Here is a 13,800-nt window from a genome sequence, read left to right on the forward strand (position 1 = left end):
GGCGAGGGCATTGCACACATTCTCCTTTCAATTGAAAGGGCAGCTCCCTAAGCAATGATTGATTTAAATGAGAAATATAAAGGAAGATGCATTTTACGTTATACAATTATTCATCACCGTCAAGTAATTGATCCAGATGAACACTTGGGGGACGGTATTTTTTTACCTTTCCTTGACTAGTGTTGGACTTCGGAGTAGAGTCATCTCTGGAGTCAGGGCCTAAATTGCACGATGTATAATTAAATGGATTAGTGTTCTCTGAAAACTTTCCAATTATTTGGATAGCACCAAGTTCCCTTGGAGTGCTAGATAAAGACTCATATACCGCGCTACCGTTGCTTTGCTGAGACCATGTGTTGGAGTTATTGCCATCACTCTGTAGAATTTCAGTTGGAGAAATAAACATGGATGATCTAAAGTTTTCATTGGGTTCGGTTTTATTGTTCAAAAGATTTAGTACAGAAGTTGACCCTAGGGTGTACAAACTCATACGAGATGTTTTCTTTTTCAACACTTTTTCGGATATATCACTGTCGTCAGAATGAGAGGAAGTTTCGCTTTCATTATCATTAGACTTTGACTGGAAATAAAAGGGATCATATTGGTATTGATTTTCTAAGTTTCTTAACTTGTTTTCCCTTTGAGCACTTCGCCATGACTTTATACTCAGCGCAATCCAAACACTTGTTAAAGACAGTAGAATAGCACCTAGACAACTTGCGAAGGCAATAAAAACAGTACCGTTGGGGTGGCGAGCCTGGTATATGAATTTGTTCCCATCTGTTACTGGGATATAAACACTGGACGGTGTTATTGATGAAGATGAAAAATCACTGTGGTTAGTCCCTATGCTAGAGTTGGAATATAGACTTGTACTCGCACTTGCAGTGATTTTGGGCATTTTACTGGTCGAGGTAATATTACGGCTTGACGTAACATCCTTGCTGCTTACAGAAGTTTTCCCCGACGACGTCGTTGTCTTGGCTGTGGAACTAGCCTTGCTAGAACTGTCCTTTGCCTTAGTGCTAGTTGATAAAGAGGGCAAATTAGCAGCGGAAACAAGTTGTACGTCTTGTAGCGCGAAGAAATTGAGCAGTAGTAGCACTTTGCAAATGGAAATTTTTGGCAGTTTCATTGGGCAGGAACAAGCTTATGCTGTCAGTCTTTTCTTGATCGGTAGTTTCGGACGATGTAGTGTTTCTTGCTGGGACGCAGTTTGTAAAGCAAAGCAAAGCAAGTTAGGATAGGTTATGCATCTTACATCCTTATATTGGAAGAGGCATGAATGCAGCCTTTTTTCTTTTTTTACAGACACTTTCATTAGATCACAAGACCGTATCTAAGATAGGAAATAATGATTCAAAATTCTACGATTTAGCCTAACATTTCGTGGCTTCTATTTTAAAAGTAACGGTCTTCCCCGCGGATGAAGCCGTGTTGACGACCTTTCGTGTAATTCTTCCTTGTCTTGCTATGTATTCCTTTTTCTTTTCGCGTTTCTGCCACACTCACACGCAAAAAAGACGCGAAAACCGCCAAAATTTGAGAGGCGTAAAACAAGAGTAGGTCAAGGCCACGTTACTAAACTTGCATTCTCACAAACATTCTTGCTTCCACAGCACCAAAAGATATGCCTACCTAGTTTTTGCGGACAATTAGCTAGTAAATAATGGAAGGGTCAAACTTGTGGTGATAGGAGTAAATAAACTTTCTCTAAACTATACTGTAGCGTATTCTTAAAGGTTTTAAATTATCTTTATGTGTATAAAATATCTTCGTGGTACCCTGATGCGAATTTAATGCCTGAATGCTTTTTGCTTTGATCGTCTTCCTTGTCCTCTTACCTTAAAACCTCCAATTTTCATCTACCGATTCTATGGCCCATTTGAACTTCTCCCTTAGAGTCTTCGTAAAAATTTTTTCGATGGGAACATCGTATTTTTTGCAAAATACTACAGAGAGCCTAGGGTCAATATAGTTAATTTTGGAGGTACCCAAAGAAACCTGAGAGTTCTCCTCTTTATCCTTCAATTGAATGGAACTTGTTTGAATACGTTGTTCCAATTTCTCTACTTGTGCCTTTATTTTTTCCACTGAATTCCAAGCCGACTTGAGTTCAACCTCACCAGATTCCAACTCCTTTTCGAATTCCTCTTTCTTTTCGTCGACTTTTTCTAGCCATTCCTTCAACTGGCTTTCAGGCAACAATTCTTCCTTTTCAAATTTTCTCTTATCATTTTCTCTAACAAATTTACGCTGATATTTTTCAATTTCTCTGTCAATAATTCTTTTATGGATGGTGGCTTCATCTTCTTTCGTTAAATCACCGATTTCTCCGAAATATTTTGGTTCCTTCTTTAAGAGATCCTTGTCCAATTGTAAAATGGCTCGCTTGCAACGAATCTTTTGCCATTCCAACTCTTGTATCCTGTTATTGGCTTTTTCCACTGTTTGTGCGTGTCCCTTCGTCACTGTCCTTTGATGGTTACATAAGATAGCCACGGTTCTATTGGCTGCATTGTATTTCAGTAACTTCTCTGCGACTGAACCACTGTTCGGAATTAAGTCTAATTGATCTTGCATGGTTTTGGAAGCATTATACGTACGGAAAACTTTGGCAGTCAATCCTGGCATATAGTTTTGAAGATACTTGTTCAGTATAGATGGGTCCAAACGATCAAACAATTGGTGACCCGGTTGCTTCGGCGGTCTTTTGAAGATTGTCAGATTTTTGAAAACTTGCTTATCCACTTCCACTTCCTGATAAAATCTAATGGAATCCTTACCCAGGAAATCAAAAATGACAGTATTTGGAGGTTTCAATGTGACGTGTTCATATCTTAATGAACAACAACCCACCGTATCTGCCTCATCGTCGGATTTTTCACCACCAGCTCTTAGGGCAAAGACGTCGATCAAATAAATAGCAACGGCTTTTTGGCGCTCTAGCATAACTTTGCTTTTCAAATTTCTCGTGTAGTCTCTTCTAATAGCATTGATATAAGATTTTAATTGTCTTGCCTTTTCAAATTTCTTATAGTCACTTTGACCCTTTAATGATGAGTTTGCTGCCAACCTGACATATTTGAATGAGTTGAAAATGTTTTCTCTCCACATGGCTAGCCATTGAACAGTGTTGTCGTGTCTGATTTCGCCCCATTTGTGCCCCTCTGGAGCGGGCGGAACAGCTGCATCTTTACTCAGGTTCAAAACGATATCTTCTGGATTTACTCTTCTTTTCAATTTACCGGTTTTTGGGTGAGCCCCACGGCCCCTGAACAAATCAGGAGGTTCTACTTTGAAATTCCCTACCTGTTCCTTTCTACCATCCAACTCACAAAATTTATAATCTTCCTCGAACTTCTCCCTTTCCAAACGGATCTGTTTCTTTTCTTGAGAGGTCAGTTGCTTTTTCTGATCCTTTTGTAATTGGAAATAGTCGAACATCTTGCTGAAATCACAACTAGAAAACTCTTTAATTTCAATATCATTGAGAGAGCCACCACTTTCTTTCAAAACTTGTAAGAAATCGTTGAAGAAGTTCTTTTGGAAAACGGGATTCTTGGCGTGATCACTTTCCAATAAGGCAGCAAAGAATCCGGCTACCTCTTCAGCTTGTGGAGGCAAGTCTACTGGTTTCCCATCATAGTATAATTTGATGTGAGATGGTAAGGGTTGATATGGTGGAGGAAATATGACACCGTTATGTTTCAGCGTGACCCATTTTATGGTGTCGTCCTCGTTTTCCTTTTCCCACCATTTATATTCTTCCTCCTCATCCTTTGCTGTCTGGTCTTCCTCTTCCTCTTCCTCTTCCTCTTTTTCCTGCTTCTTCTTTTTCTTTTTCTTTTTTTCTCCTCCTCCTCTTTTAGTCGTCTTTACCTTGACATCGCCATCTTCCTTCTTAATCTTTTTGGGTTTTGGTGTAGCAGTTTTCCTTTTTTGAGGCAGTGGTGATGGCAACGATGGCAACGGTTCAGTTTTTATCTTTTTTTTGGTCTTCTTCATGGAAATTTTAGAGATTGCCTCATCACTGTCATAAGGATCCGCATCGCTCTGGGAGGAAGCAGAGTTTGTGGATTCTATCTTTCTTTTCCTCAAAGTTTGAGATAGGGGGACATCGTCATCGCCATCTGAAGACAATTCATGATTGTTGTTGGAGGCATCGGGGATAGTCATTTTTACGCGTTATAGGTGTCGAGCCCAGTTCTTACCTTACCTTACTTTTTTTTCCCTTGCTTAATACGATAATAAGAATAAAGTTCAAGTGGCCAAAGCGACTAAGAAAATAGAAAAAATACTGCACGCTTCTAGTGGTACTCAAGCAAAAATTGTAAAACAGTTCTTAATGGCATCAAATAATCAAGAAAAGGGAAGGTAGACAGTAAAGTAAAATAAAACAAAAGAAGAGCATTCCTTGGCTGGTTTTTATTTCATTTTTCGTTCTTTTTTTTTTTCCCGTTAAGACTGAAGCGGCCGCTACCCGGACTTCATGTACGGTTTTCAACGACGTATAATGTGCAAAAATTATATATACATTTATATATATATATATATATACATGTCCATGTATATTCACTCTGTTGCTGTCTAAATTTCAGCGTCTGGTATTAAATGCTTACATATTGAATGCATCGTCGGCGGCCAAAGTCTGTAGGTTCCACTCTGTCTCGAAGTTTGTTTTCAGAGCGCCAAGTTTGTTAATGATACTGTTGCACGCATTTTTCAAGGCATCCTTTGGATCGTAACCCTCGGTGGTTTGTATTCTCAGCTTGAACCGGGCGAAGAAAGGATGCTCGACCTTGTAGGCGGCAAAAAGTACCTTTCTGTCGTTCAGAAGCTCTGCGCGGATCAGGTTGCCCAGCGTATGGTCTTCCTTCTCAAACGTTATCACTACTGCGTTGGGGGCCTTGGTGTCGGGTTCGATCTTCAGCTTCGACTCCCCTTCGCCCAGAAGGAATAACTCAAATCTGTCTGGAGCATTCATGACGCAATGCTATTCAAAGTTTTTAGTTTGTTAACTGCGTAGTTATCGTATTCTGGCCTTTTTCAGCTCTACTCTCCCGCTCTTCTCTTGACTGGCCTCTTGCGTCTGCCATAGCAGTCAGCCTGGAATTTTCGCGGCAGGTCAGCACTGGCATCCGGGTAACATGTAGACACTGCCTCGCCGGTGCTGGATGTCTCCATTACATGTGACATTGTGCGGGTCCATTGAGGCTTATATTGGCCTTCTCTCCGAATAGACCGGTATATAACTGATTATGGCGAATTTCGCCTCTGGAACTGGTATTTGCACACAAAAGAGGGACGGATTATAACACTTCATGTTACCCGTACAACTCGGGCCATTATATACGGGTAATGAATGGCCAATTTTCATAGCGATTTTTTTCATTCGCAAAAAGTCGCCTTCATTTTGCAGTTCTTGGGCAAACGTGATTTGCTAAACAACAATTCCTCCCCTTCTCTGGCATAACTGCTTCCCGCTTTCCTCGCAAGTATTGCTAATATTCAAGGCACATATCAAACTGTTCAGCTCATTCAGGGACCACGCTTTCTTTGTACTCTCCGTTCCTCCCACAAAAGGTTACACCATTGACCGCTTTCAGTATAATTCCTCTACCCTTTGTTGTGTTCAGTTTGAGGTTATTTGGAAAAAGAAAGAATAATTAAGAATAAGCTACACAGTGTGCAAAAAATGTCACAGGTCTGGCATAATTCGAATTCACAGCCAAATGATGTGGCTACCTCAAATGATGCTGCCGCCTCCAACGAAAGAAGCGACAAAGAACCGCCCCTCCAGGGACGCCAGCCTAGTTTTCCTGGACAACAACAACAGCAGCAGCGCATTACGTTACCCTCGTTGTCTGCTCTGAATGCAAATGATGAAGATAGAAGAGACTACAACGGCGCACAGCCCTTGGCCTCTCATGCTACTCACATATTGGGTTATTCTCCTGTTCATTCGAATATCATACCCTCAATTTCAACTGATTCGGCGTTAAAGCAATCCCACGAGTACCATCCCCATCCGAAGTCTTCTTCCTCGTCTCCTTCCTTGAAGACTGCAGTTGTGGATACCGCCCCAGCCACAACCCTAGCCCCAGCCTTAGCTCCTCTTCCTACTGCGGGAGGCGCTAGCTTTTCTTTGTCGAGATTTGACAATCCATTGCCGATAAATACCTCTGTTTGTACGAAAGATTCAAAAAGTTATAACGGTGTTCAGGAAGAAGAAAAGGCGAATCAACAACAGATTCAAGATCAAAGACCCGCCGCACACTCCGCTAATGCATCTGAGCCCTCCAGTAATTATGTAGATACTAGCTACAGTGTGAACAACGAAAATTCTAACGATGAAGACCCTGACTATAGACCTTTGAACGTCAAAGATGCTCTTTCTTACCTCGAACAAGTCAAATTTCAATTTAGTTCGCGTCCCGATATTTACAATCTATTTTTAGATATTATGAAGGATTTTAAGTCACAAGCAATAGACACACCGGGAGTCATTGAAAGAGTATCTACGTTATTCAGAGGGTATCCAATCTTGATTCAAGGTTTCAACACTTTCTTACCTCAAGGTTATAGGATCGAATGCTCCACTAACCCGGACGATCCCATTAGAGTTACTACCCCCATGGGTACTACAACAGTAAACAACAACGTCAGTCCATCTGGTAGAGGCACCGTAGACGGGCAGGAACCGAGTTCTCTTTCAGAGCCCGACGGAAATGCTATTCAGCCATTCCATAATCTTCCCATGGTTCCCTCGAATGTCTACCGCTCGGAACAGAGTCAAGATCAGAAACAATCTTTGCCTCTTTCGGCTAATTCTGTGGGTTTATCCTCAATTCATCCACCTGAAATACCTCCACATCACCAAATTCTTCAGGGGCAGTCTTTACCAGTTCAAGAAGACGCCAAGAAAAATGTTGACGTCGAATTCAGTCAAGCCATAAGTTATGTTAACAAAATTAAAACTAGATTTGCCGATCAACCTGATATCTATAAACATTTCTTGGAAATATTGCAAACATACCAAAGAGAACAGAAGCCAATAAATGAGGTGTATGCACAAGTGACTCATCTTTTTCAAAATGCTCCTGATTTATTAGAAGATTTCAAGAAATTTCTACCAGATTCCTCAGCTTCTGCCAATCAACAGGTACAGCACGCTCAGCAGCATGCTCAGCAGCAACAGGAGGCTCAAATGCACGCACAGACCCAGGCTCAGGCCCAGGTACAGGCTCATGCTCAGGCAGAAGTAGAACAGCAACAGCAGAAGCATCAACAGAAACAGCAGCCGCAATTTTTGTATCCGGCTTCAAGTTATTATAATCATTCTACTAACCGAGGTGTTCCTCAACAAAACTTACCACCTATTGGAAGTTTTTCTCCTCCAACAAACGGTTCCACTGTACATGATAACTATCAGGATCAACAACATATGCAACCACCTCATTTAGTGCCTTTACCATCTATGGTTCAACATGGTCCAAATATGGTACACCAAGGAATTGCTAATGAAAACTTACCTATTTCTGATCTAAGAACGTCCCTCACTGATCAGTATGCACCTTCTACTTTCCAACAACAGCAACAAAATCCGCCGAGTATTAGTCCTATAACAGATTTACAGTATGGTGATGTTCCCGTTAGGCCAGAAATTGATTTAGATCCAAGCATTGTCCCCGTAGTCCCTGAACCAACCGAGCCCATCGAAGATAATATATCGCTTAATGAAGAAGTTACTTTTTTCGAAAAAGCGAAGAGGTATATCGGCAATAAACACTTATACACGGAGTTTTTGAAAATTTTAAACCTGTATTCTCAAGATATACTTGATCTCGATGATTTAGTGGAAAAAGTGGATTTTTACCTGGGTTCCAATAAGGAACTGTTTTCGTGGTTCAAAAATTTCGTTGGTTATCAAGAAAAGACCAAATGTATCGAAAATATTGTTCATGAAAAACATAGATTAGATTTAGACTTATGTGAGGCATTTGGTCCAAGCTACAAAAGATTGCCGAAAAGTGACACTTTTATGCCATGTTCAGGCAGGGACGATATGTGTTGGGAGATCTTGAATGATGAGTGGGTTGGTCATCCTGTATGGGCTTCAGAAGATTCCGGATTCATTGCACATCGTAAAAATCAATATGAGGAGACACTGTTTAAGATTGAAGAAGAAAGACATGAATATGATTTCTACATTGAATCTAATTTAAGAACTATTCAATGCCTAGAAACAATTGTAAATAAGATTGAGAACATGACAGAAAGTGAGAAGTCAGATTTCAAACTTCCTCCAGGTCTTGGTCATACTTCAATGACTATTTATAAAAAGGTGATAAGAAAAGTTTATGATAAGGAAAGAGGATTTGAAATTATTGACGCTTTACATGAACATCCTGCTGTGACAGCGCCAGTTGTTTTGAAAAGATTAAAACAGAAGGACGAAGAATGGAGAAGGGCTCAACGTGAATGGAATAAGGTTTGGAGAGAGCTGGAGCAGAAGGTTTTCTTCAAGTCATTAGATCACTTGGGTCTAACATTCAAACAGGCCGATAAAAAACTGTTAACCACAAAACAGTTGATATCGGAGATTAACAGCATTAAAGTCGATCAAACGAACAAAAAGATTCACTGGTTAACTCCCAAACCAAAGAGCCAACTAGATTTTGATTTTCCTGATAAAGATATTTTCTATGATATCTTGTATTTGGCAGATAGTTTCATATCTCATACCACGGCTTATTCGAATCCTGATAAAGAAAGATTGAAAGACCTATTAAAATATTTCATATCTTTATTTTTCTCTATTCCTTTGGAGAAAATCGAAAAGGCATTGCAATTTCATAAAGAGAATGTGTCAGAATCTAGTGGGTCTGACGACGGGGGTTCTAGCACATCAAGGAAAAGGCCATATCAACAAGAAATGAGCCTACTTGATATCTTACATAGAAACAGATATCAAAAGCTGAAACGTTCTAACGACGAAGAGGGCAAAATACCACAACTATCAGAACCACTCGATGAAGAATCCAATACTATTGAGGAAGAAGAACTCATCAGTGAAGAAGCCAGAAATCCTTGGTTGACTGGAAATTTAGTAGAAGAAGCAAATTCTCAGGGCATTATCCAAAATCGTAGCATTTTCAATTTGTTTGCTAATACGAACATTTATATCTTTTTCCGCCATTGGACAACGATTTATGAACGACTTTTGGAAATCAAACAAATGAATGGAAAGATCACAAAGGAAGTTAATACAAGATCAACGGTTACTTTTGCCAAAGATTTGGATCTGCTATCGAACCAGCTTCCCGAGATGGGTTTAGATTTTATTGGCGAAGACGCGTACAAGCAGGTGTTGAGACTCAGTAGAAGATTGATCAATGGTGACCTTGAGCATCAGTGGTTTGAAGAGAGTCTACGCCAAGCCTACAATAATAAGGCTTTTAAACTTTATACAATTGACAAAGTTACCCAATCGTTGGTGAAACATGCTCATACTCTAATGGCTGATGTTAAAACTGCGGAAATAATGGCGTTGTTCGTCAAAGACAGAAATGCCTTCACAACCAGTGCCAAAGACCAAATCATTTATCGCCTGCAGGTGCGTTCATATATGTCCAATATTGAGAATATGTTTAGGATAGAGTTGAATAAAAGATCTCTGCACGTTTCCGTGCAATATATTGCCCTTGATGATCTAACCCTGAAAGAACCTAAGGCGGATGAAGATAAATGGAAATATTATGTAACATCATATGGTTTACCACATCCAACGGAAGGTATCTCACATGAGAAACTCAAGATACCATTCTTGGAAAGGCTCATTGAATTTGGGCAAGACACTGATGGAAGGGAAGTAGATGAGGAGTTCTCTCCGGAGGGTATTTCTTTATCAACGCTAAGAATTAAGATCCAGCCTATCACCTATAAACTGCATATCGAAAACGGATCTTACGATGTTTTTACTCGTAAGGCTGTTAACAAATATCCTACTATTGCTAATGATGATGTTCACAAAGAAATGGTTGTCCAAAAGACGGCGCTGATATCAAGATTCCTAGAAAACGCGATCCGTTCGAGAAACGATTTAAATGAGGCGACAAAATCAGGTATGCAAGAAAAATTGGCCCTTTTAAAAGGTGTCACAGCTAAAGTGAATGATGAAAATGAAGTAAAAGAACTCAAAACTGAAGAAGACCTAGCGGCAAAACAGGAACAGCCCAAGAACTTGCCCACTTCCGATGCAAACGTAATAACCTCATCCATTTCAAATGCGCCACAATATGGTAATGCAGAAGCTGGTGAAAGTCCGGGACCTTCCGAGAAAGAAACGAAGATTCAATATTGAGTTTTACGCCAGGTTTGTGCAGAAAGTTCTGTTTTTATGGGTTTGTTTTTTTGATGTACTCTTATGTAATGTCAAGGATGTAATATTGTAATTTTAGAAAGGAAATTGTTAAATGTTTAAAGACTTTTGGTAGGATTGGGAGTACTCTATGGGAATATATTCGAAAGGATGCCGTTGTATATGTATATATTCGCGCACTTATATGCAGTTATGATTAATTTTTTCAGACATACTGGGGAAGGATGCAATCAAAATGATTCATCAAAAAGTGCCAGCATATGTATATTGGTTTTCATGGTATGCGTATCCTATTCCATATCCACATCAACTCCAAAATCGTCCAGTGATTCCCCCCAATCGTTGTACCACTTCTCGCGAATAGCATCGCTGCCATGTTGGGCATTCCTGCTTCTTACAATTTGCTCACCACCCTCATTGTACGTCTCTATTGTTGAATTATTATGATTAGAGACAGCTTTTGTCTTGTTTCCATCTGGCGGCCAGGGAAGTGAGAGGATGATGTCTTCCAATGGAGAGTTAACTTCATATTGGGAAATATCATTCTTTGGAAAGCTGTTTCCATCTCCTGCAGGGGTGCCATACGGCCATAGCCATAAACGAATGGGGCCGAGATACAGAATTGCATTAGTGCATGGATTAAAGTTATACGGAAAACTTACAAGTTCGTCGAAGCGAGCTCTCCCTCGTTGCGTTAGAAGTTTATCAGCATCCCTTTCATGTTGAGATGATCTCGCTTCAGGATAAATTCGCCAAGTGTTATCAATCAATTTCGGAATTAATTTTCCGGAGTCACATAGAGATTCAAGCCTATCCATATCCCACGACTCGATTTGAGATCTTCCGTTAATTATTTGATTAGACAGACATCTTAGAAAAAGAATTGCTATTGTTAGAAGAACAAAAAAGTCTAAGGGACTCAATATAGTTAAAAATATAAGTTCGGATTTCTCAAATAAGTAACCGGGCAAACTTCTCTGCTGCCAAATGAAACAAATGCGTTTAACTTGCATGCAAAATAGGATACTGGTCGTCACAATGACCCAAAATAAAAATCTTAAAAAATGCGGATAGTTTCGGAATCCAACACAATTCATTGTCCATGGACAATGATGATCCATCATTAAAACGCATTGATTGCAGGCTTTACAATGGTGGGAACGTTCTGGCTTATAACTTTGGCACTTTTTACAGAAATTTGGCCAGATAAGAGGACTTGGTCGGTAATTGGGTAAAGGCCTTCCTGCGTTAGTGTAAATAGCCAAATAATAGGAAACCCATATCATTGATAAAGATAATTCAAATAATAATTGCTTTGATATGGACAAGAAATTCGAAAGAATGAAGTAATGTGCACCATAACCTATAAACGATATCAAAAATGTCGGTATAGCAATCCCTAACCAAGGCCACTTTAACTTCACAGCCATGGCCAAACAATGAACTGATTTTTGTCTAAAACTTCATATGAATCTCCACCCCGCCGTCAGAAGATGTACTTATCGTTTCCCGCATTTACTGTTTTTATAGGCGCGTAACAAAGATGCTCCATGGTGAACGTAAAGTTTCACGAAGCAGTCAGTAAAGAATGAGACGTGCATTGTACTTGTTTGGGAATCCGACTTCGAATGTGAATAAGTGAACCCTGAACTTTTCTTCTATTTAGTTAAAACTACTTTTATATCTAGTTAAATAATGCGGGAGATATTTCCTTTGTCCTTTAAGCATATCTAAAAGCCCTTTTATTATTTTTGCTTCAAAAGTACCATCTATATATTAATACCAAGTACTTTTCAGATCCCGAATATCTAAGAGACAATTTTACCTTCCATCTTTAGATGAACTAACTCATAGCTGTTTAATAAACCTCTCAAGTGACAGAATGACGCAATAACAACCAAAAAATGGAAGAGTTGATGAGAGTGCCCCCAAATGTCAAATTTGCCGGGACAAACTTTTTCAGGAAACCGCATCCCATAAAGAACGGCACCGATTATATATAGAACACCCCCAAGCAGCACCCAAAATAATTGGATCTGCGTCCAGATTTCTGAAAAAGTGTAGCAGTAAAGACCGCTGAATATTGGAACGATGGAGGATAATCCAAAGCAAACAAATAGCCCAGCTCTATAAGGTCTCCACTCTCTTTTGCGAAACTTATCTTTTAGTGTCACTATGCTACATGCAATCCCAAAGCTAACAGTAATAAGCGCAAATAGACAGAATAAAGAAAATTTTTCATAGTAACCGTAGTATAAAATACTAGTCATCGATGTGACAATCAATATGCAGATACCAAGGTAGTCTAGTTTATTACCTAAAGTGGCGATTCTCAAGGAATGACTTTTCAGACAGTGAAAGGAGCTGCTCAGTATTAAACATGCAAATGCTCCCGAATAAAAGAGATCAATTATCATATGATCTTTCCATGTAGTAGTCTCAAACACCTTGATAGTTGATTTATCTAGCAACAGGACAGTGAAAAAGCCGAGTGCAGGGATCAAATGCGAATAAATATTGACACTTTCATTATGCATGTAAAACAAACTTTTAAAAGTCTCAACAAAACTACAAGTTTCCCTCACGTACCCATGTAAAATGTAATCGTTATCTCTTTGCCATTCTGGGATTTCATCCCAACTATACAGTCTTTTTAGCACTTTTTTTGCTTCTGCAACCTCTGCGGGATTTGCGGGTGTCTTCCCTGCAGCTCTCTTCTTCAATTCTTGTACGCTCTTGGTTCTTTCTAATAAAGTTGACATTTGGAATGGTTCTTTTGCAATAAGCATCATAGTTAAAACAACAGAATAATTATTTCATTTGACTCAAGAGACGCTCACATAAATACTATTTTTAATCAACTATTCCCAAGAGATGTTGGGTTTCAAAAAAAAAAACAGCTCAACAACGGAAGACCGGCTACTAACCCCGAGTCACCAATTTTTAACACACTCGAAGTAAACAAGAAAACTTTGTTACTCAAAGTCTGGCCTAATCAAGGAAGTACTACCCTAGAGGAAGTACGATAATAGTACACTTTTTGTATTCTCGATGGATTATTGTTTTCCTTAAAACCCTCTAATGTACATTTCAATTTTTCCTTCAAAAATGCGGTTTCAAAATCTGAGTCCGCTTTGTAAGGAAAACATGAATGAGGCGAACGTGCGTGCACTCATAGTCAGATTTTAATCTGTAGTGCAGGCCTGAGGCTACTGTAAATAACCTTGAAGGCTGATACAGTTACAATATTTTAACGAGCCGCCGGTCCTCCAATAAGTATCTTAGGATCTCTACTTCATTTGATGAATCAAGGATTCAAGCTCCAGAAAGTTATTCAGCATATATTGGCTTTTCCTCTAATCTAATGCCCCAAGCCGTCATAACTAGCCATATTAGTCTAATAGTGCCCGTCCATA

General features: G+C 39.5%; 6 protein-coding genes across 6 annotated transcripts; 1 reads left to right on the plus strand and 5 right to left on the minus strand.

The window, feature by feature from the left end:
- Positions 1 to 106: 106 nt before the first annotated feature.
- On the minus strand, positions 107 to 1,135 carry CSI2 (Csi2p; the record flags this gene model as incomplete). Its single annotated transcript, XM_056231173.1, has 1 exon — positions 107 to 1,135. The coding sequence occupies one exon, from the start codon at positions 1,133 to 1,135 to the stop codon at positions 107 to 109; it is 1,029 nt and encodes a 342-aa protein (XP_056085018.1).
- Positions 1,136 to 1,845: 710 nt separating this feature from the next.
- On the minus strand, positions 1,846 to 4,179 carry TOP1 (DNA topoisomerase 1; the record flags this gene model as incomplete). Its single annotated transcript, XM_056231174.1, has 1 exon — positions 1,846 to 4,179. One exon carries the CDS (start codon positions 4,177 to 4,179, stop codon positions 1,846 to 1,848), a length of 2,334 nt encoding a protein of 777 aa, XP_056085019.1.
- Positions 4,180 to 4,618: 439 nt separating this feature from the next.
- Positions 4,619 to 4,987, minus strand: RPB11 (DNA-directed RNA polymerase II core subunit RPB11; the record flags this gene model as incomplete). Its single annotated transcript, XM_056231175.1, has 1 exon — positions 4,619 to 4,987. The coding sequence occupies one exon, from the start codon at positions 4,985 to 4,987 to the stop codon at positions 4,619 to 4,621; it is 369 nt and encodes a 122-aa protein (XP_056085020.1).
- Positions 4,988 to 5,698: 711 nt separating this feature from the next.
- On the plus strand, positions 5,699 to 10,366 carry SIN3 (transcriptional regulator SIN3; the record flags this gene model as incomplete). The annotated part of the gene is made up of 1 exon (XM_056231176.1): positions 5,699 to 10,366. The coding sequence occupies one exon, from the start codon at positions 5,699 to 5,701 to the stop codon at positions 10,364 to 10,366; it is 4,668 nt and encodes a 1,555-aa protein (XP_056085021.1).
- A 308-nt stretch (positions 10,367 to 10,674) lies between these two features.
- On the minus strand, positions 10,675 to 11,814 carry PFA4 (palmitoyltransferase PFA4; the record flags this gene model as incomplete). Its single annotated transcript, XM_056231177.1, has 1 exon — positions 10,675 to 11,814. One exon carries the CDS (start codon positions 11,812 to 11,814, stop codon positions 10,675 to 10,677), a length of 1,140 nt encoding a protein of 379 aa, XP_056085022.1.
- Positions 11,815 to 12,192: 378 nt separating this feature from the next.
- IZH2 (PAQR-type receptor) lies at positions 12,193 to 13,146 on the minus strand (the record flags this gene model as incomplete). Its single annotated transcript, XM_056231178.1, has 1 exon — positions 12,193 to 13,146. The coding sequence occupies one exon, from the start codon at positions 13,144 to 13,146 to the stop codon at positions 12,193 to 12,195; it is 954 nt and encodes a 317-aa protein (XP_056085023.1).
- Positions 13,147 to 13,800: the final 654 nt, after the last annotated feature.

Source organism: Saccharomyces kudriavzevii (genome assembly GCF_947243775.1).
Source record: "Saccharomyces kudriavzevii IFO 1802 strain IFO1802 genome assembly, chromosome: 15".
NCBI classification, from domain to species: domain Eukaryota; kingdom Fungi; phylum Ascomycota; class Saccharomycetes; order Saccharomycetales; family Saccharomycetaceae; genus Saccharomyces; species Saccharomyces kudriavzevii.